At 40.8% G+C, this 22,138-nt stretch overlaps 1 protein-coding gene across 3 annotated transcripts in view; it reads left to right on the plus strand.

The window, feature by feature from the left end:
* The window catches only part of LOC126183597 (solute carrier family 22 member 7-like), a 223,462-nt gene extending 203,449 nt beyond the window's left edge, over positions 1-20,013 (plus strand). For all 3 annotated transcript variants that reach the window (XM_049925700.1, XM_049925701.1, XM_049925702.1), the window contains one exon: positions 19,757-20,013. In XM_049925700.1, the coding sequence (XP_049781657.1) occupies positions 19,757-19,954 (198 nt within the window). In that variant the 3' untranslated portion in view covers positions 19,955-20,013. The remainder of the gene's footprint in view (positions 1-19,756) is intronic.
* The last annotated feature ends 2,125 nt before the right edge of the window (positions 20,014-22,138 follow it).

The following is a 22,138-nucleotide window of genomic DNA, read 5'->3' on the forward strand; positions in this document are numbered from 1 at the left end:
GCGGATAAGATGCCTGTCATCTCGACTGCTCGTGATACGAGGCCGTTGGAATCCAGCACGGCATTCCGTATTACCCTCCTAAACCCACTGATTCCATATTTTGATAACAGTCATCGGATATCGACCAACGCGAGCAGTAATGTCGCGATACGATAAACCGCAATCGCGATAGGCTACAATCCGACCTTGATCAAAGTCGGAAACATGATGGTACGTATTTTCCTCCTTACACGAGGCATCACAACAACGTTTCACCAGGCAACGCCGGTCATCTGTTGTTTCTGTATGAGAAATCGGTTGGAAACTTTCCTCATGTCAGCACGTTGTATGTGTCGCCACCGGCGCCAACCTTGTGTGAATGCTCTGAAAAGCTAATCATTTGCATATCACAGCATCTTCTTCCTGTCGGCTAAATTTCGCGTCTGTAGCACGTCATCTTCGTGGTGTAGCAATCTTAATGGCCAGTATTATAGTAGTAAAAAGGTACAGAACTGCTAGGTATTGCACCTTACGTGCTTGGTATGTGAGGAACGTGAAAAACCATTTTTATATTATGAAAGCAAAATATTTTTTCAAAATTGCTTGTGACTATGGTTTACGCTGAGATGACAAAAGTCATGGGATAGCGATAGGAAGATATACAGAGTGCGGTAGTATCACGTACACAAGGTATAAAACGGCAGTTCGTTGGCATAGCTGTCATTTGAATTCAGGTGATTCATGTGGATAGATTTTCGACGTGATTATGGCCGCACGAAGATAGTTAACAGAGTTTAAACGCGGAACGGTAGTTGGAGTTTGACGCATGTGACTTTCCATTTCGGAAACCGTTAAGAGATTCAATATTCCGAGATCCACAATGGCAGGAGTGTGCCTGGAGTACCACATTTCAGCCATTACCCCTCGCATGGGAAACGCAGTGACCGACGGCCTTCATTTAATGAGCGAGAGCAGCGGCGTTTGGTTAGAGATGTCAGTATTAACAGGCAAGCAACACTGGGTGAAATGACCGCAGAAATCAACGTGGGACGTACGACGAACGTATCCGTTAAGACGGTGCGGAGAAATTTGACGATAGGGGCAATTGCAGTAGACAACCGATGCGAGTGCCTTTGCTAAAAGCACAATATTGGATCCAGCGCCTCTCCTGGGCTCGTGACAACATCGGTTGCACCCTAGATGACTGGAAAACCGTGGCCTCGTCAGATTGTAACCTCCCCTTCACTTATCGACCTTAATGACAGCAAAAAATTAAACCGCGTGTACCTAATGGAAATTTGGGAAAAGCAATCGTCACCGAGGTTAATTTGTCGGTAAAGAGGGAGGAAAGGGTTACATCTAAATGAAAGGAAAAATGCTAATGAAACTGGTGGAAATTAATTTTGAAAAAGGGGTAAAGTTAATAAAAAAGTAAATGTGCGGCCGTTACGTTAACAATCAACTAGCGGTAATTAGATATTTGAGATTTGGGGGAAATTACGGTCGCCAGTCCTAAGGACAATTACTATAGTAACTGAAAAAGAAAGATTATTACACATGTAATTAGCACTAGAAGCGTGGCAACTGAAGGTTGACAAGTGTAGTGTGAAAACTGAAAGTTTGTCAGAAGTAATAAATTTCGCTACACTCTGACTTAATTTAGCAAAAGAATTAATAAAACTGGAAAATCGAAAGTTAATTTAGTGACTGAAGTTAATAGTGAGCTTTCTTTCTGAAGCACATCGAAATTCAGTAAAATACGGTTAGTCTTGGACTACCTCAACAATCATTTCGAAAGCTACTTGAATCTGCGCAATTTAGAAATAAGAGATTTAACTTTGAACTTGAATTAAATGATTGTGAACAATTAACAATAGTAAAATTTAGTACGTACCAAGCTGAGCTGCAGTCACAGGTAACTAAAATACGGTAACAAAACTCGCACTCTTAATTTGTGATTGTGTAATCTGAATATTGTAGCCAGCTATGAATACATTAACTGAACTTTGAAATTAAAGCAGTGAAATCCGATTATATTACTTTAATGCTGGCATTTGAATTTCAACGACACTCGGGTTCATTCCGGAAAAGGAAAGGACCCTGCTTGGTAATGCAATTGGGACAATGAGCAACAAATGTTCATGCTGAGTTGCTGTAATTTAGTGAGAAAAATTTAACAGTTTGAAAAGCTGAGGTCTGCCATACAGTTCTAAAACTTTACGTGCTACCAGTCATCCTTGTTGGTTGATTGAAGGTTTGAAGCTGTCGATAGAGGAGGTGGCGACAGTCACTCATTGTCGGCCGTCGCTGTTGCAGAAGCTGGATGTTGATGCGCCTTCTTCTCGACACGGTAACCAGACGAAACGGGCTCTTGATGTGCGCCAGCTAATGCTTCCCGTCCGCGACACCATGTCAGAAACTATCATCGCAAGTCGAGCGCAATTACATGCTGCCAAACCCGAGCGTCACACAACACAACTGCTCCACTCGCTACTCCAGCCAACCTCCCTCTGCCAGCGCTCCACGCGGCAGAGTTAACACTACCAAAGATCCTACACATTTTGATCCTTCACACGACCTATCGATGTAATCGTTCGATAGCAGTTTTCCCTAGGCAAGACCCAGCGTAAAAATACTAATAATATTTACGAAACAAACCAATTATACATCGACATAAATGCATAAATATATGTATACAAATAGTAAAACTATTACAATATGTAAAGACACAGAAATGTCATATATTCAGGTAACAAAAATAAGGAAAACCAATTTATAGTACAATAGATGGAAATAGGAGGATATGCATTTCCGGCGTTACAAGATGTGTCATAATTTCATTTGGCATGATGGTATGAACTGTTGGAACGTTTCGAGTGTGATGCAGACCCCACGAAACAATGGACTCAAGTTTGCAATAAGAAACTGTACAAGCTGATGGTGGCTTCATAATGGCTGTGTTTACATGGAACTGACTGGGTCCTGTGGCCCAACTATGATCTTTGGTGTTGGACTGCAGTTCAAATCGCTCTCCAATACTGTATAAAATTGTAGACATTTTTTGGAAATTTTTGGTAAGGACTATGGGAATAAACTGCTGAGGTCATCGGTCCCTAAGATTACACACTACTTAACATAACTTAAACTAACATAGTGCTAAGGTGTTATGCCAACCTCCGACGGGGGGCGCCACGCGAACCGCGACAATGCGCCTTAGACCGCTTTTTTTTTCTTTTCATTTTATTCTTTGTTGATCGTTGTGTTTGGTCTTTACAGACGTCACATGACATCCGTTCAAGTTCGTTTGTTGATTGTTCCACTCAGTTTTTTAGTACAGAGGCCAACCGGCTCTCTGACCGAACACGCTGAGTTACCATGGCGGCTAAGGCTAGGCGCGCACAGGCGATTTTTCAGTCGGCGCGACTTAACAATCGCTGTCGCGGAAGTACATTGTGGTGCGCACACAGCGGCAGGAAAATCGCAACTACTCTCAGTACCAGCAGGGATTTCATCGAAACAGCTTGTTTGGTGGCGCTTTTACTACGAAGAAGAGCGAGAAAGCAGCGCAAATGTCGTTACTGGGTGCATCCGATTGTAAGTCAAAGACTAGTTAAAGGACAGTTTTACAAATTACACGAAGAGTTACAAAATCACCAAAATAAATTCTTTCAATACTATCGAATGAGTAAGAATAGTTTTGATACACTGCTTCAGACAGTAGGACCGAATGTAACAAAACAAGAGGAAGTGTATACCACATGAGGAGCGCTTATCAGTGACTTTGAGGTGAGCACACATTATTTCATTCAACAGTTTTTATTGCCCTTTTACATTATTGATTAGATACATCAAGAGAATCATTTCATTCAACAATTGCTGTTGCCATTTTACATTACTGATCAGATACATCATGAAAATCACTACTGCAAGTCGAAACTGGCGAACTTGTTTCATGAGAAAACTGCAAAAACATAATCACAACAGCATGTATTCTGCATAATTTCGTAAGACGAAATGACGGTGTACGAACTGAGGACGAGTCGTACGAATGCCTCCTGCAAGGCTGTGAGCCTGTAGGAATAAGAGCTGATGCATGTGGTATGCAGATAAGGGATTATTTTGCAAACTACTTTGTGACTTCACAAGGATCAGTATCTTGGCAATACGAAAAAATTTAAATTGTTGTAACTGTGATGTCTACATGAATGAATAAAATAAGTGAACCATGAAATACCTTTGTTAGTCTTTTCTGGTCCAGGCAGTTCAGTCAGTTCCGAATTAGGCTGCAGCATACTTCTCCCCATAGTTTCTCTTTCAAATTGCGATCACTGTATTCTTTTAATTTCCTGTTGTAGAGAGCTGGTCGCTTTTCTATTTCTGCAATTAGTCTTTCTGAATCGACAACACAACTTACAATGTCATCCGTAGCGCAACTCCCGTTATCAGACATGCTGCTGGCGCACTGAACTTGTGTGTAAAACAGAGCGAGAGCGACTGACTGAGAAATCGCGTCGCTAGTGCGCGCGGGCCCATGCCAGTGCCAGAGGATCATTCCACACCTGCGACAATCGCGTCGCGCGTGAAATAGGGCCGGTTGCGTCTTTTAAATCGCCGCTACTTTTTTGTCGCACGTGCGCGCGCTCCTATTGGAGCCACTGTGTTACATTCTTGCGACAAATCAATCGCGCGACGGAAAATCGCCAGTGCGCGCCTAGCCTAACCGCTCGGTTACCTTACGCGACTATAAAGTTTTAGACTTCAGATACTTATTTTAATGATTATTGGTGTTAATATTTGCTTTAGAAGTAGCCTATTAGTTGGTTTTCGTTCATCTCGATCTTTCTCTTCGTGAGTGTGCTTACTTCGTTCATCGAAGTCTCAGCAGTGTGTTTACATTTCGCGGCGTGCGGTTGCAGCTGTATCGGATCTAACGCTAAGTTACTGACAAAGTTGTTTGTACGCTGTATTCGAATATTATATTTGGTAGTTGTTAATCGTTAATCCAAATTCTAGCAGTGTGTTTACAATTTGCGGCGTCAGCTGCAGCGGTTCTAAAGGTAAGTCCTGACAAAGTTGATTGTGCACTGTTATTCGGTTATAAAATTTAGTAGTTTTCAACGGTGTCTCGTGCTGTTTCTGGAGAAATAACGGTTTAATAAACATTCGGAAACTTTCGCCCACTGTGTTCTTTAGAGTTGTTTGTGCGTTGAAGTCATTTATCAAAAGTTTTCAGCTGACGTTTCTCATTGTAGTGCAATTTTCAGTAAAATTTTTGTTCACTGTGTTTAATTTCGTTGAATGTTCTAGCGGTCTCTTGAATTTTTGGTTTTAGATAAGAAATTTTGTGAAGCTTTTGTGATATCGCATTAGTTGTTGTTTAGTAGTATTAAAGTAGTTGCTTTCTTAGTAGAGAGCGAAATTCGAGATCATTATTGTTAGCTCTTTAAATAGTTCTACTGTTGTAACTGAACGTAGGAAACATAGACGTTTAGTTTTTCTCAGTAACTCTTAAAAGTTTACCACGAGTGAGAAGTGTGGGCTTTATCATGGGTTACAATGTGGCATTTGTTCAAAGTATTTTCATCGGGGGGACTGCAGTGGGGAAGACAGTGGACATTCTAGCGAGATCCTCTCCAGGAAATGCAGCATTCGTAGCAGAAATAAGTTGATGGAGGAGCAGGAGCGTAAGATCTGCGCCTTTCAGGTGCAGTTGCAATACGCAAAGGAGGCACTAGATAGGTCGAGGAGGGTGAAGGGCGCTGGGCAATGGGAACTCGCAGTTGGTAAGAAGGAAGCTAGTAGGAGGAGATGTTCAGACAGTTGTACTTTCGTATAGCCAACTGTCAGAGTTGAGTGGAGAGGAGCCTCTTGTAGCTGTAGGTGTAGCAAATATGCAGCAGTCCTCAGCAGTTATGGACTCTGTAAGTCAGCTGCAAATTCTAACAGAAAGAAGAAGGTTCTGCTGCTAGGTAGTTCGCATGGCAGAGGTGTGGGCCAGCAGCCGCAGGAAGTGTTGGGGAGTGAGTAGCAGGTCATCAGAATTGTAAAACCTAGTGCAGGACTGGTTCAGGTGACTGTTAACATAGAAGAGTTATGTAGGAATTTTACGAAAGAGGAGCAGATAGTGATTGTGGGTGGAGATGGGAATAGTCTTGACAACGACGGGAAGTGTGATGTAAGTGGTGGCCTAGTAGAGGTAGTTACTCAAAGTGATGGTACTAAATTGCAACTGTTTCAGCGTCATGATCGGCCTCATCTCAATGCTGTTCTTAGGCGTGTTAACATGGGGCTGGAGAAGCACTGATGGCGGATGGTGTGGCTCACATTGCAGTGATGCCAGTTGAGTCTCTGAATAGATCGGATTTCAGTAGGCATGGCCTGCACCTCAATAGGTATGAAAAGGGGAGGCTGGAAAAGCTTATAGGTGACAGTTTAGTGGGCGTTGGTGAGATCACTCATGGTAAAATTCCTGTAGTAGCTGGTGTTAGAGCTGCATCTTTTTTAGATTGAAGTCAGCTGATAGGTATCCCTGCTTAAAGAAAGTCCCTCTAACGAAGGAATCACCTTCAGAGGTGGTCAGGTATCCATGTGATGAAGGAATTAGCATATTTCATTAAACTATAAAAGGTATTAGAGATAAAGTTAATAACTGCTTATGGATGTTGATTCTGACATTATTGATATATCGTAGCACCACTTAAATAATTTGACAATACTCTACTACGATGCATATTAGCTGGCTGTTTTTCAAGGAGTCCTTTGCGGAGTTGGAGAGTGGCCATGTACATAAAAAGCAATATTCCATTTGAGTCCACAGACGTATCACGGCACTGCACTGAACAGGTATTTGATTTTTGTGCGGGGGCAGTTGAATTTAGTGATTCAGCGCTTGGGCCACTTCTGTTCCTTATTTATATAGATGATAGACATTCTAGTATTACAGGTGATTCTAAAATATTTCTGTTTGCTGATGACGCTAGCTTGTTAGTAAAGGATGTTCTGTGCAACATTGACACTGTTTCAAATAGTGCAGTTCATGACATAACTTCATCGTTTGTAGAAAATAAACTGACGCTAAATCTCAGTAAGACTCAGTTTTTACACTTTGTAACACATATATCAACAAAACTCAATTTTTTAATTTCATAGAATGGACATATGATTAGTGAAACTGAACAGTTCAAATTTCTAGGTGTTCAGATAGATTGTAAACTGTCGTGGGAAGCCCACGTTCAGGATCTTCTTCAAAGACTTAATGCTGCCATTTTTACTATCTAAAGTAAGTGATAGTTCGACACGAAAAATAGTCTACCTTGCTTATTTTCATTCGCTTATCACGTATAGTATTATATTTTGGGGTAAGTCTTACCATTCTCAAAGGATATTTTTGGCTCAGAAACGGGCGGTTCGGGCAATAAGTAAGTTTGCGAACCTCTTGTCGACCCCTGTTCATGAGTCTGGGTATTTTGACATTAGCATATATATATATATATATATATATATATATATATATATATATATATATATATATATATATATTCCTTACTGTCATTTCTTATTAACAATATCAGCTTATTCCCAAGATTAAGCAGCTTTCACTCAATTAATACTCATCAGAAATCCTACCTGCATTTGGATCGTACTTCCTTTACTCTTGTGCAGATAGGTGTGCAGTAGACTGCTGCATCCATTTTCAGTAAGCTACCACAAGAATTCAAAAATCTTAGCAGCTATCCTCGCGCTTTCAAATCGAAACTGACGAGTTTCCTCATGGGACACTCCTTCTATTCTGTCGAGGAGTTCCTTGAAAAATTAAGCTGATTTTTGTGTTATATTGTTGATTGCGTTTCCATAAATTTATGGCTGGTCTTTTTTGGGCCCATAAACATTTTATTTTATTTGTTGCTACTTTTATGTTGTAATTTCATGTACTGACATGTTGCAGGACCTTGGAACTTTCCTCCTCAATTTGGTCCTACGTAACTAGACGTGTAAAATAAAAAACTGAACCGATCATTGACTGGAAACGTTTATCTTCGGCTGCTTGGAGAACATTTGCAGCCATTCATGGACTTTATGTTCCCAAACAAAGATTTCATGTCACCAGGCTACAGTTGTTCGCGATTAGTCTGAAGAACATTCTGGACAATTCGAGCGAATGGTTTGGCCACCAAGATCACCTGACATGACTCCCATGGAACATTTATGGGACGTAATCGTGAGGTCAGTTCGTGCACAAAATCCTTCACCGACAACACTTTCGCAATTATGGACGGCTATAGACGTAACATGGCTCAATATTTCTGCAGGTGCCTTTCAACGGCTTGTTGAGTACATGCCACGTCAAATTGCCGCACTACGATTGGCAATAGGAGGTCCGACACAATATTGAGAGCTATCCCATGCCTTTCAACACCTCATTATAGTAACCTCAAAAGCCAATACATATATTTTTCCCTAAAAGAAGAATATCATGCAGAAAGGGGTTAAATTAAAACGATCACATAGAAAAGTTATCGGAAAAGCGAGCCAAGGACAGTGTTTTATTGGCAGAAAACTTAGAAGATTCAAAAAGTCTACTTAAGAGATTACCTATACTACGCTTTTCCGTCCTCATCTGTAGTAGAGGAGAGAGAGTCACGAATCTGATACTCGAGCTGAAGTCGTAATCATTAAAACCAAGAGGTTTTACGCTGCGACGAGACCTTTCCACGAAATTTCAATCAGCAACTTTCTGTTCCGAATGCGAAATAATTTTGTTGGGGCCCACCTAAATACGAAGAAGTGACCAACGTAATAAAATAAGAGGCATTAGAACTCCCACACAAAGCTTGACAGTAGATCATTTGAACTTCCTTTCATCGAAATGATGTGGAACGTGTCAGTCTACAAGATGTCAATACACGATTAGTGTTAAAAATAATGAACACATAATTTTTAGCCCTACTCATGCAACTATTCTTAAATCATCATTATTATTATTATTATTATTATTATTATTATTATTATTATTATTATTAGGATCATTCGGAACGTAAAGAACGTTTTGTTTTGACACGTGACCGCAGTCCCCCTGACCGACCACTGAACTTGGTACTCATCCGCTTCAGCTTGGCGGCAGCTACGATCCAGTACGGCACGGTTGATCACTGCTTAGGTGTGCGACTTTAAAATGTGTGACAAAAATGACGATCCCGCCAAGTGTGAAGTAAGCAGTGTTATCCGCTTTTTCAACGCGCAAGCAGTCCGACCCATCGAAGTTTATAGATAGATAACTGAGGTTTACGGAAACGTGACGAACGAGGTATCAGTTCAAACGTGGTATATCTTGGTTAACGGCGGACGAATGTTCACAACGAATATCGCTCGGGCCAGCCCTCAGCGATGACTGACGGACTCAAAACAAGGAGTGAAACACAAAGTCCAAGTAGATAGGCGTTTCAAAATTAGTAGACTGTAGCGGCTTATTGTTAGACGTTTGAACGACTTCGCCTCGCCATTAATAACAAGCAGCGCGGAGTGCTAACCAGTGGAGTCATCCTCCTCGACGATAATGCACGTTCGCATGCAGCGGGAGTGATGCAGGACTTGCTACAGCGGTTTCAGTGGCAAATGTTTCAACATCCGCCATACAATCTGGACTCAGCCCCCGAGTAACTGTCACTTATTCCCGAAATTGAAAGATTTTTTGAGTGGATAACACTAAGTCGAGTGCCTAAATTTGAACGGTAATTACATAGTAAAGTAAATCGGATGTCAAATTGTATGCAAAATACAGCAACGTCTAATTATGTCAAATAAAAAAATTCTGTTGTTGTTGTTGTTGTGGACTTCAGTCCTGGGACTGGTTTGATGCAGCTCTCCATGCTACTCTATCCTGTGCAAGCTTCTTCATCTCCCAATGCCTACTGCATCCAACATCCTTCTGAATCTGCTTAGTGTATTCATCTCTTGGTCTCCCTCTACGATTTTTACCCTCCACGCTGCCCTTCAATACTAAATTGGAGATCCCTCGATATCTCAGAACATGTCCTACCAACCTATCCCTTCTTCTAGTCAAGTTGTGCCACTACCTCCTCTTCTCCCCAATTCTATTCAATACCTCCTCATTAGTTATGTGATCTACCCATCTAATCTTCAGCATTCTTCTGTAGCACCACATTTCGAAAGCTTCTATTCTCTCCTTGTCTAAACTATTTATCGTCCACGTTTCACTTCCATACATGGCTACACTCCATACAAATACTTTCAGGAATGACTTCCTGACATTTAAATCTATACTCAATGTTAACAAATTTTTCTTCTTCATAAACGCTTTCCTTGCCATTGCCAGTCTACATTTTATATCCTCTCTACTTCGACCATCATCAGTTATTTTGCTCCCCAAATAGCAAAACTCCTTTACTACTTTAAGTGTCTCATTTCCTAATCTAATTCCCTCAGCATCACACGCCTTCATTCGACTACATTCCATTATCCTCGTTTTGCTTTTGTTGATGTTCATCTTATACCCTCCTTTCAAGACACAGTCCATTCCGTTAAACTGCTCTTCCAAGTCCTTTGCTGTCTCTGACAGAATTACAATGTTATCGGTGAACCTGAAAGTTTTTATTTCTTCTCCATGGATTTTAATTCGTACTCCGAATTTTTCTTTTGTTTCCTTTACTGCTTGCTCAATATACAGATTGAATAACATCGGGGAGAGGCCACAACTCTGTCTCACCCCCTTCCCAACCACTGCTTCCCTTTCATGCCCCTCGACTCTTATAACTGCCATCTAGTTTCTGTACAAATTGTAAATAGCCTTTCGCTGTATTTTGTCCCTACGACCTTCAGAATTTGAAAGAGAGTATTCCAGTCAACATTGTCAAAAGCTTTCTCTAAGTCTACAAATGCTAGAAACGTAGGTTTGACTTTCCTTAATCTATTTTCTAAGATAAGTCGTAAGGTCAGTATTGCCTCACGTGCCCCAGTATTTCTACGGAATCCAAACTGATCTTCCCCGAGGTCGGCTTCTACTACTTTTTCCATTCGTCTGTAAAGAATTCGTGTTAGTATTTTGCAGCTGTGGCTTATTAAACTGATTGTTCGGTAATTTTCACATGTGTCAACACCTGCTTCCTTTGGGATTGGAATTATTATATTCTTCTTCAAGTCTGAGGGTATTTCGCCTGTCTCATACATCTTGCTCACCAGATGGTAGAGTTTTGTCAGGACTGGCTCTCCCAAGGCCGTCAGTAGTTCCAATGGAATGTTGTCTACTCCGGGGGCCTTGTTTCGACTCAGGTCTTTCAGTGCTCTGTCAAACGCTTCACGTAGTATCATATCTCCCATTTCATCTTCATCTACATCCTCTTCCATTTTCATAATATTGTCCTCAAGTACATCGCCCTTGTATAGACCCTCTATATACTCCTTCCACCTTTCTGCTTTCCCTTCTTTGCTTAGAACTGGGTTTCCATCAAAGCTCTTGATATTCATGCAAGTGGTTCTCCTTTCTCCAAAGGTCTCTTTAATTTTCCTGTAGGCAACATCTATCTTACCCCTAGTGAGATAAGCCACTACTTCCTTACATTTGTCCTCTAGCCATCCCTGCTTAGCCATTTTGCACTTCCTGTCGATCTCATTTTTGAGATGTTTGTATTCCTTTTTGCCTGCTTCATTTATTGCATTTTTATATTTTCTCCTTTCATCAATTAAATTCAATATTTCTTTTGTTACCCAAGGATTTCTACTAGCCCTCGTCTTTTTACCTATTTGATCCTCTGCTGCCTTCACTATTTCATCCCTCAAAGCTACCCATTCTTCTTCTACTGTATTTCTTTCCCCCATTCCTGTCAATTGTTCCCTTATGCTCTCCCTGAAACTCTGTAGAACCTCTGGTTCTTTCAGTTTATCCAGGTCCCATCTCCTTAAATTCCCAACTTTTTGCAGTTTCTTCAGTTTTAATCTACAGTTCATAACCAATAGATTGTGGTCAGAGTCCACATCTGCCCCTGGAAATGTCTTGCAATTTACAACCTGGTTCCTAAATCGCTGTCTTACCATTATATAATCTATCTGATACCTTTTAGTATCTCCAGGGTTCTTCCATGTATACAACCTTCTTTCATGATTCTTAAACCAAGTGTTAGCTATGATTAAGTTATGCTCTGCGCAAAATTCTACCAGGCGGCTTCCTCTTTCATTTCTTAGCCCCAATCCATATTCACTTACTTTGTTTCCTACTCTCCCTTTTCCTACTCTTGAATTCCAGTCACCCATGACTATTAAATCTTCGTCTCCCTTCACTACCTGAATAATTTCTTTTATCTCATCATACATTTCATCAATTTCTTCGTCATCTGCAGAGCTAGTTGGCATATAAACTTGTACTACCGTAGTAGGCGTGGGCTTCGTGTCTATCTTGGCCACAATAATGCGTTCACTATGCTGTTTCTAGTAGCTTACCCGTACTCCTATTTTTTATTCATTATTAAACCTACTCCTGCATTACCCCTATTTGATTTTGTATTTATAACCCTGTATTCACCTGACCAAAAGTCTTGTTCCTCCTGCCACCGAACTTCACTAATTCCCACTATATCTAACTTTAACATATCCATTTCCCTTTTTAAATTTTCTAACCTATCTGCCTGATTAAGGAGTCTGACATTCCACGCTCCAATCCGTAGAACACCAGTTTTCTTTCTCATTTCTGCTTAAAAACTTACAGTTATTGGAAAGGTAGTACAAGGTTAACTCGGAAATTCTATTGAAAAAAAAATCCGAGTTAACCTCGTATTACCTGTCCGATAACTGTCGGTTTTTAAGCATAAATTCATCAGTGGAAGAGAAGAAATTGTCCAACAGAAATGATTTTAAATTAAATTTAAAACTTGCCTTGCCAAATGTCAGTCATTTTATATTATGGGGCAAATGACCAAAAATGTTTCATGTTACTACATATTGAACTCATGTATGAGCCACAGTCAGCTTAAACAATGGATAATAAAGTTCATTTTTCCCTCTAATGTTGTAGGTATGGACATCACTGTTGTACTGTTATGGTTTATTCGTGACGAATTTCATTACCGAATGTATATATTGTGACGGCACAGTTAAAATGCCTAGCTGCATGGAAAGGTACCTTTATGACGCCCGTGGGTCAACACCACATATCATTCTTACTGTTCGTCTGTGTGCAATCAATACTTTCTTTCTAAGTGATGAGTGACCTCAGAAGATTATTCTGCACGACATTATTGATTTGAAATATGCAACATATGTGATGAGGTTGATAGGTTTTTTCCAAGATTAGCAAGTGTACGAAGAGCAAAAGTATCTGAACTTAATTGTTTTAGAAGCTCAGTAATATGCTTCTTCAAGTTCAAGTTTTCCTCAATACATATATTCAAAAATTTGGAGCATTGTACCCTATTTACTGCCTCCTGATCATGTTACTACATCAGTTGTTGCTATGACTCTGTTTGTTATACGGAACAGAATGTAGTGTGTTTTCTTCAAAATTTAGGGAGAGTCCATTTTCAAAAAACCGCTTAATAATTCTTTGGAAAATATTATAGGCCAACTCTACTGTTCCTTTCTCTCTAATGGGATTTATCATAACGTTAGAATCGTCTGAAAAAGTACCAGTTTTGCTTGTTGAATGTTAAGTGGAAGGTCGTTCAAATGTATTAGGAATAGGAGTGGACCCAAAGCTGAATTCTGTGGAAGTCTCCTTGTAATTTTTTTTCCTCCTAGTCACTAAAATTTTCTACCTCTCTAACATTGTCTGAATTATTCATCATTACTTTTTTGCACTCTGTTTGTTAAGCATGATTCAGTCCCGCAGTGTGTAAACCCATCAACTCAATAAAACTTGAGTTTTCTAAGAGAGTATCGTGATCTGCACAGTCAAACACCTTTGAAAGAGCCCATAAAATACCAACTGATGATATATTATAATTTAAGGTTTATACTCTTTTGTTAGTTAATGTATAAGTAGCATTCTTAGTCGAGCAACCCTTCTGGAATCCAATTTGTGATGTGCTAAGTAAATCGTTTCCACTTAAGTGTCGGACTGTTCTTGAGTACATTAGATTTTCGGATATTTTGGAAAAATATGTCAGTAAGGGAACTGGACGAAAATTGTTTAAGGCCGTTTTGACTCCTTTTTTATGAACTAGTTTAATAATTGCATGTTTTATCCTGTATTCAAAAATTCTCTGAGCCAGTGATGTATTGTATATATCACAAAAGACATTACTTATTAAGTTGCAACAACTTTTCATAATTCTGTTTTAAATTCCCTCAACCTCATACGAGATTTTGTGTTTTTTAGAATTTTTATGATTGTATTAATTTCTGTGAAGGATGTTGGTGCTACTTCTAGCTGTTTAAGTGTTTGTGGAATGAAATTTTTAGTATATTCTCTTGCTCTTTCAACCAAACCGTTTACTCCTGTATTTGCTGCTACATTTAGAAAGTGATTGTTAAAAGTACTTGGAACTTGTGTAGCTCAATAAAGCATCTAGATTTCTCATAAATGGCTGAAACTTTGCTAAAAGGAATCTGTAAACTGTTACAATTATCAGAGAAGTATTCTGCAATAACAACTCACAAGCACTTGCTTCTAGGTTCAGATCAATACGAAAACTATTTGTTTCAATATTATTGACTTTGTTCTAACTTTTACATATGGTGCAAACTCCTCCTTTTTTATGATAACTTTACACGACAATGACGCAAGAGTATAAGCCCTGATATTTAACTTCTCCATCCCTGTGGTTACATAGTGTTCAGAGAGGCACACAACATCTATCACTTCAGAATTTTCGACGTGTTCCAAACATACAATAAGTTCATCTGTCTTGCTTTGCAACCATCTAATGTTCTAATCAAACAATTGATTTTATTTTTCTGCAAACTGTTACATGTCTAGCACTGTTCTAATGTCTTTCGATACTCTCTATCTGTAACCTGACTCTATTCTAAAAAGTGTGCCTCTTGATTCCAGCAATCACAGGGATTTTACTTTGTGTGCTTGTGGCCTCCCTTATATTTTATGCAAGGGGCGTAGCTAATCTTTCCTTCCCCTGCTGTTCAGGTGCAGACCATGCATAGTGTATCCCCATCTCCCAATCGCAGTAACAGGCACAGCACACTTATGAGACTCTGTTTCAGTCTAAAGCAATTCGCTCAGCTCTTTGTTCACACCGCTAACAGCCTTTTAACTCAGGGCTGGTCATATCACTGCAGACCCTGGAGAACACCCCCCCCTCTCCCCGCCCCGCCCCCTCCCACGAGTGTGTGCTGTTTCCGCTTCTACGAGGGTTGTTCCGGTCGTTAGCTAAACGGAAACCACAGTGAAAATCAGAAACATTTTATTTGCAAGAGTTAGTTACACTTTCCAGATACTTCTCTACATATTCGCCTCTCCGGCTTAAACATTTGTCGGAGCGTTATACAAAATTTCCAACACCATCGTCATAGAAGGCAGCCGCCTGTGCTTTCCGATAATTCTCTACACTGGTCCTATAGTGCGTAGCCTGCACCCAATTGTTTTCTTCGTATCCAGCGTTTCATGTGAACAAAGATGATACTCAAGGACGAGCCAATTAGGGCTGTGTTGTGGGTGATAGAACACTTCCCATCGAAAAGGCTGCAGGAGCGTCTTCAATGCCCCTGCAGAGTGCGGCTGAGAATTGCCATGAGGAAGGAAGTGCGTAGCAGTGGTGTTAAGTGGGCTGCATTCATTAAGGCGAAGCCTCTCAGTGCGCCCTCCAACTTGGCGGGAGACATTGCTGTTCTAGGCACCTTTACTCGGTTACAGTGCGCTCACAACTGAAAAAAGCATCTTGATGAGATCAACTGTCATACTAGAGACACTACCCAACACATCTGTGTAAAGCTTCATCGAGTTTTCACTGTGGTGTCCATTTCACGACAGATCGGAACTTACTTTCTGGACAACCCTCGTATTTCCTCCAGGCCACCTTTAATGCTATATTGTTGTTGTTACCAGACTGTTTCCTACTGTAAATACCTTACCTTTGCCATCAAAATCTCTATGCAAGGCTCCTATGTTCTCCGTCACCTGGCTAAGTTTGGCGCTAGGTTTCACAATGCTTGTGACATGGTATTCTACGTCTAGTTTTTCTTGTAGCAGCCAGCCCATACCTCTGCATGACTGCTCCCTAGTACGAAGACTCTTTTCTTTCTACGTGACTCTTCTACCGACCTAACCTTAAAGTCATTCCTACGAATCTGCTGCTCCCTATTAAGCTCAGATAGTGGTTGAGGCTCTTTCTCTGTTTCAGGTAACAAGTCAAACTGATTGCTAATCGGAATTTGAAGTGTGATTTATGAGGTGTTCTCTTTTTGCCCATTACTTGTCACCTACTCCCAGCTCACCTTTTAACGTATCTAATTCAAACATGCTAGTTCTATTTTTGCTTGGAGGACACAAATCTTTCTCCCCTGTTCCACGATTTTCTTGTCTCGACTACATAATCCAGAACTCCATGGATATGGCTCATCTTACACTTTTTGTTACTTCCCCGCTGCATTGTCGCCAGTGAAACACAACTTACAATCCTAAAATCTTTCTCCCATACCAATCAACCTACGGTAACATTCACATTTGTTACCTATGGTGCTACTCTTACAGTAAACTAATAAGCACTACAACACACTTAAACTATAACAAAGTTATAATCAGTAAAAGGAAGATTTAAGTGTTCGTTTTTCCTACTCGTTGTTCGAGAATAAAACTGGAAAAGTAATCTGAAGGTGATTTGATGAACCCTTTGCCACGTACTTCAGTGAGAATTGTAGAGTAGTCATGCAAATTTAAGGGGGTACTGTGATGTAAAATTTTCTCCACTGAGTTTCTGTCTTCCACACCCACCTCCATCCCTCTTTCAAAATAAAGGGTGCAGCTTATATTTGAGTGTGGTTTACATTCACGCCAGTATGAAAAATTACTGAAACTAGTAAAATTACTGACTGCTGGTGACAGACATCGTATAGAATTGCACAGTGGTTCCTAGTTTGGGGTCCTCAGTGGTCCGCAATTTTTGTCTGATGATGGTTAGTATAGCTGGAACGAATTGTCTCCCACAGAAAAATAAATAAACTGTGTTTTATACTGTAACTTTTTATTTTTATACTTTAAATGTCTCAGCATAACGACAGCCCATAGCCCTTATTGATATATATGCTACAGAAAATCAGGAGATACTTCACATGAAATGTGATGTGCTTGTTCACAGTACCAGAAACTGACAAGTGTTGTATTTGCCTTCTTCAATGCTTGTCTTGCTATGGATCATAACAACTGTAAGTACATAGGCATTTTTTTCAATAGGTGGCTTTACTCATTTCGCTTAGTACGACTAAATAAATACGAGAGAGTATTTTGTATTTGGCTAAAATATTATTAATTCTATAAAACATTATTTTGCAAAATTTTACTGCATTTTATACATTATAACAGGATCTATTGAACTGTTGTGACTATTAGTGGCTCTAGTGGACACAAGTTCTAGTAGCTCTTTATAACCATAGATCACGATGTAATCTATAAAATATTTGCTTAGACAGACTGTCATATGGGATATTAATGATAAAATCTTCAAGTACGGTATTAGAAATGTAGTGGTCACATGTTTACGTACCATACCTATAAACCCATCAGCTTCTACCAGAAGTGTCCAAAATTAGTTGATTTTTATGTTAGCTATGCTTTTGAGTTAAAATTAAATGTATTTTTATTTTATTTTTTCATTATATACAGGGTTATTACAAATGATTGAAGCGATTTCACAGCTCTACAATAACTTTATTATTTGAGATATTTTCACAATGCTTTGCACACACATACAAAAACTCAAAAAGTTTTTTTAGGCATTCACAAATGTTCGATATGTGCCCCTTTAGTGATTCGGCAGACATCAAGCCGATAATCAAGTTCCTCTCACACTCAGCGCAGCATGTCCCCATCAATGAGTTCGAAAGCATTGTTGATGCGAGCTCGCAGTTCTGGCACGTTTCTTGGTAGAGGAGGTTTAAACACTGAATCTTTCACATCACTATGCGTGAAACTTGCCCGCACGCGTTCAACCGTTTCTTCGCTCACTGGAGGCCGACCCGTTGATTTCCCCTTACAGAGGCATCCAGAAGCTTTAAACTGCGCATACCATCGCCGAATGGAGTTAGCAGTTGGTGGATCTTTGTTGAACTTCGTCCTGAAGTGTCGTTGCACTGTTATGACTGACTGATATGAGTGCATTTCAAGCACGACATACGCTTTCTCGGCTCCTATCGCCATTTTGTCTCACTGCGCTCTCGAGCGCTCTGGCGGCAGAAACCTGAAGTGCGGCTTCAGTCGAAAAAAACTTTATGAGTTTTTCTATCTATCTGTAGTGTGTCGTGACCATATGTCAATGAATGGAGCTACAGCGAATTTATGAAATCGCTTTAATCATTTGTAATAGCCCTGTATACACTGAAGAGCCAAAGAAACTGCTACACCTGCGTAATATCGTGTAGGGCCATCGCAAGCACGTAACAGTGCCGCAACACGACGTGGCAGGGTCTCGACTAATGTCCGAAGTAGTGCTGGAGGGAACTGACACCATGAATCTTTCAGGGCTGCCCATAAATCCAAAAGAGTACGAGGGGGTGGCGATCTCTTCTGAACAGCACGTTGCAAGGCATCCCAAATATGCTCAATCATGTTCACGTCTGGGGAGTTTGGTGGCCAGCGTACGTGTTTAAACTCAGAAGAGTGTTCCTGGAGCCACTCTGTAGCAATTCTGGACGTGTGGGATGTCGCGTTGTCATGCTGGAGTTGCCCAAGTCCATCGGAATGCACAATGGACATGAATGGATGCAGGCGATCAGACAGGATCCTTACGTACGTGTCACCTGTCAGAGTCGGATCTAGACGTGTCATGGGTCCCATATCACTCCAACTGCACTCACCCCACACCATTACAGAGCCTCCACCAGCTTGAACCGTCCCCTGCTGACTCGCAGGTTCCATGTATTCATGAGGTTGTGTCGATACCCGTACACGTCCATCCGCTCGATACAATTTGAAACGAGACTCATTCTACGAGGCAATATTTTTCCAGTCATCAACAGTCCAACGTCGGTGTTGACGGGTCCAGGCGAGGCGTAAGGCGTTGTGTCGTGCAGTCATCAAGAGTACACGAATTGGCATTCGGCTCCGAAAGCCCATGTCGATGATGTTTCGTTGAATGGTTCGCACGCTGACACTTGTTAATGGCCCAGAATTGAAATCAGAAGCAATTTACGGATGGGTTGCACTTCCGTCAAGTTGAACGATTCTCTTCAGTCGTCGTCGGTCCCGTTCTTGCAGGATCTATTTCCGGCTGCAGCGATGTCGGAGATTTGATGTTTTACTGGATCGTCGTACGGGAAAATCCCCACTTCATCTCTACTTTCGCTACCTCGGAGATGCTGTGTCCCATCGCTCTTGCGCCGACTGAACACCACGTTCAAACTCATTTAAATCCTGATAACCTGCCATTGTAGCAGCAGCAACCGATCTAACAACTGCGCCAGGCACTTGTTTTCTTATATAGAAGCTGCCGACCACTGCTCCGTATTCTGCCTGTTTACATATCTCTGTATTTGAATACGCATACCTATATCGGTTTCTTTGGCGCTTCAGCGTATATTTTACATACTCTTGTTTGATCCTTTCAAGTATAAGTCTTGCAGAACTGTATCTTAACATAACGTAACTTCAATTTTTCTTTCTCAGGGAGCAGAAATTGAATCTCGGTACATGTTTGGGATACTTGGAACCATTATGCTTATTACTTCGGTTCTGATATCATTTCTACCAGAATCCTTGAACAAGATGCTTCCAGAGACTTTAGTGGATGTTTCTACATTTGGCCAGTCGCAGAAGTACTGGATTTTTTCCCCTAAAGGAACGTTAGGAAGCAGAAGGCCCTAGTTTATATACCAGTACACCTCAGCCTGTAAGCTTATTTTTATGTATGAGTGAATAAAGTATAATTTGTCGAAATTCTGAGTAATATTTTACACGTCTGCTTTGTGCCGTACCACTATTATAATGACTGCTGTTTTTTTAGTAAGCATTAACATAACACCACAGATGCATTTCGCTGGGAACAAGATGATAAGTATAATACCCAATGAAAACACCTATAACAAAAGTCACCCAAAACCAAAGGAATAAGGAACCAAGTCAACTGTTGTATGGTCTCTGAATTAATGTGTGTGTGTAGCGGGGGGGCATGGGGGGGGGGGGGGGGGGGGGGAGAGCCGAGTGGGAGGGATGGAGGGAGGGAGAGAGAGAGAGAGAGAGAGAGAGAGAGAGAGAGAGAAGGAAAATGCACTGAACACAGTCAATCACGTCAGTCGCTCATGCAGGAAAGTGTTGAAACAAATAAAATTCAGCATTTCAGTGCTTTTATATTTTTTATGAGACTGTAGCTGCATTCAGTAAATATTCGTAAATATGGGAGAAACATCCATAATACCTGTCACAATAGATGATCTGTTCCAAAAAGTAACCAAAGATTTTTCTTATACAGTATATTAGCAACATATTGTTGGCAGCCTGCGGCGGGGAGGGTTGGCCACTCACGATCCTTTAAACAATCATTCCACCTATCTGGATAAGTTTCAGGCTGTCTGCCCCTTCACTCTGCGATAACAGATACTGGTTTGGCCTACAAAAGCAACGTTGACGAAAATTTGACTAAATACCTACACGCAAAGGCCACATAACTCCAGTCCATGGGCAGTAGCTGAATGTTTGTTAAATTATTGAACATTCGGGATACTAGCGTGAGTCGTTTGTCAAAATGTCAAGATTTCCTTGAAATTGTTTTATTGTGTTCAAAACAACGAAAATGGCTATCAGGCCCGTATTTACACTGGTGACCAAAATTAAAGCAACAAATGGAACTTTTGCAACGCTGCTTTTATTTTGCCAAAAAAACAGTATAAACAGGTAACAGTAAAGTAGAACCAACGTCATCATCATCATCTTGGACAGTTTCCAGCCTCTGGGCGGGTCTGTATGGAACATAGGCCTCTCCATTGTCTTATGTCTTGCCACCATCTCTCCGTCTTCACCTTGGTCCAGTCTTATCCTTTCTTCTGGACGCATTCCTCTACTCCTTTCAGCCATCTGTCTCTCGGACTTCCTCTTGGTCTCTTTCTTTCCAGTTCCGTCTCGTGTTTCCTCCTGGGTATCCTCTTCTCCTCCATTCTCTTAACGTGTCCATACCAAATGGCTCTGAGCACTATGTGACTTAACTTCTGAGGTCATCAGTCGCCTAGAACTTAGAACTAATTAAACCTAACTAACCTAAGGACATCACACACATCCATGCTCGAGGTAGGATTCGAACCTGCGACCGGAGCGGTCGCTCGGGTCCAGACTGTAGCGCCCAGAACCGCACGGCCACTCCGGCCGGCTTGTCCATACCATCTCAGCCTTGATTTCTCTATCTGCTCATGTAATGGTTCCACCTTCATTAACTCTCTAATCCTCTCATTTCTTAACCTGTCTATCTTTGTCACTCCAATACTGTTTCTCAAGAATTTCGTCTCGCTAGCTTGTACTTTGCTTTTCTCTCTTCCTTTCATAACCCAGGCTTCTGATGCATATGTCAGGATCGAGACATAGTATGATCGGTATATAACCTTTTTACTGATTTGGGGTACATCTTTGCTCCATATCAGGCTTCTGACACTCTACCGAAAAGCTTCTGCTTTTCTCCTCCACCAGTTTATTTCTCTGTCGTTCTTCCCATCTTCCTGTATCAGACTTCCTAGGCACTTGAAACTCTCCACTCTCCTCAATTATTCCCCACCAATTGTTATTCCAGTTGTTCCTCTCTCCTTCTTTCTTGTTGTGATAATCATCTCATTCTTACTTATACTAAATTTCATCCCATACTCTTGTACTGCTCGTTCCCATACGTCCAACTGCTCTTGTACTTCCTCCTCCTTATTCCCCCAAATCATCAGATCATCTGAAAACACCACAGCTTTCATCTTCCTTTCACCAATTACTTGTGCTACTGTACTCATTATAACATCCATCACTACAATGAAGAGTAATGGTGAAAGTTCACTTTCCTGCCTCAAGCCATTCTTCTGT

Source organism: Schistocerca cancellata, chromosome 4, assembly GCF_023864275.1.
Source record: "Schistocerca cancellata isolate TAMUIC-IGC-003103 chromosome 4, iqSchCanc2.1, whole genome shotgun sequence".
In the NCBI taxonomy this organism is placed as follows: Eukaryota; Metazoa; Arthropoda; class Insecta; order Orthoptera; family Acrididae; genus Schistocerca; species Schistocerca cancellata.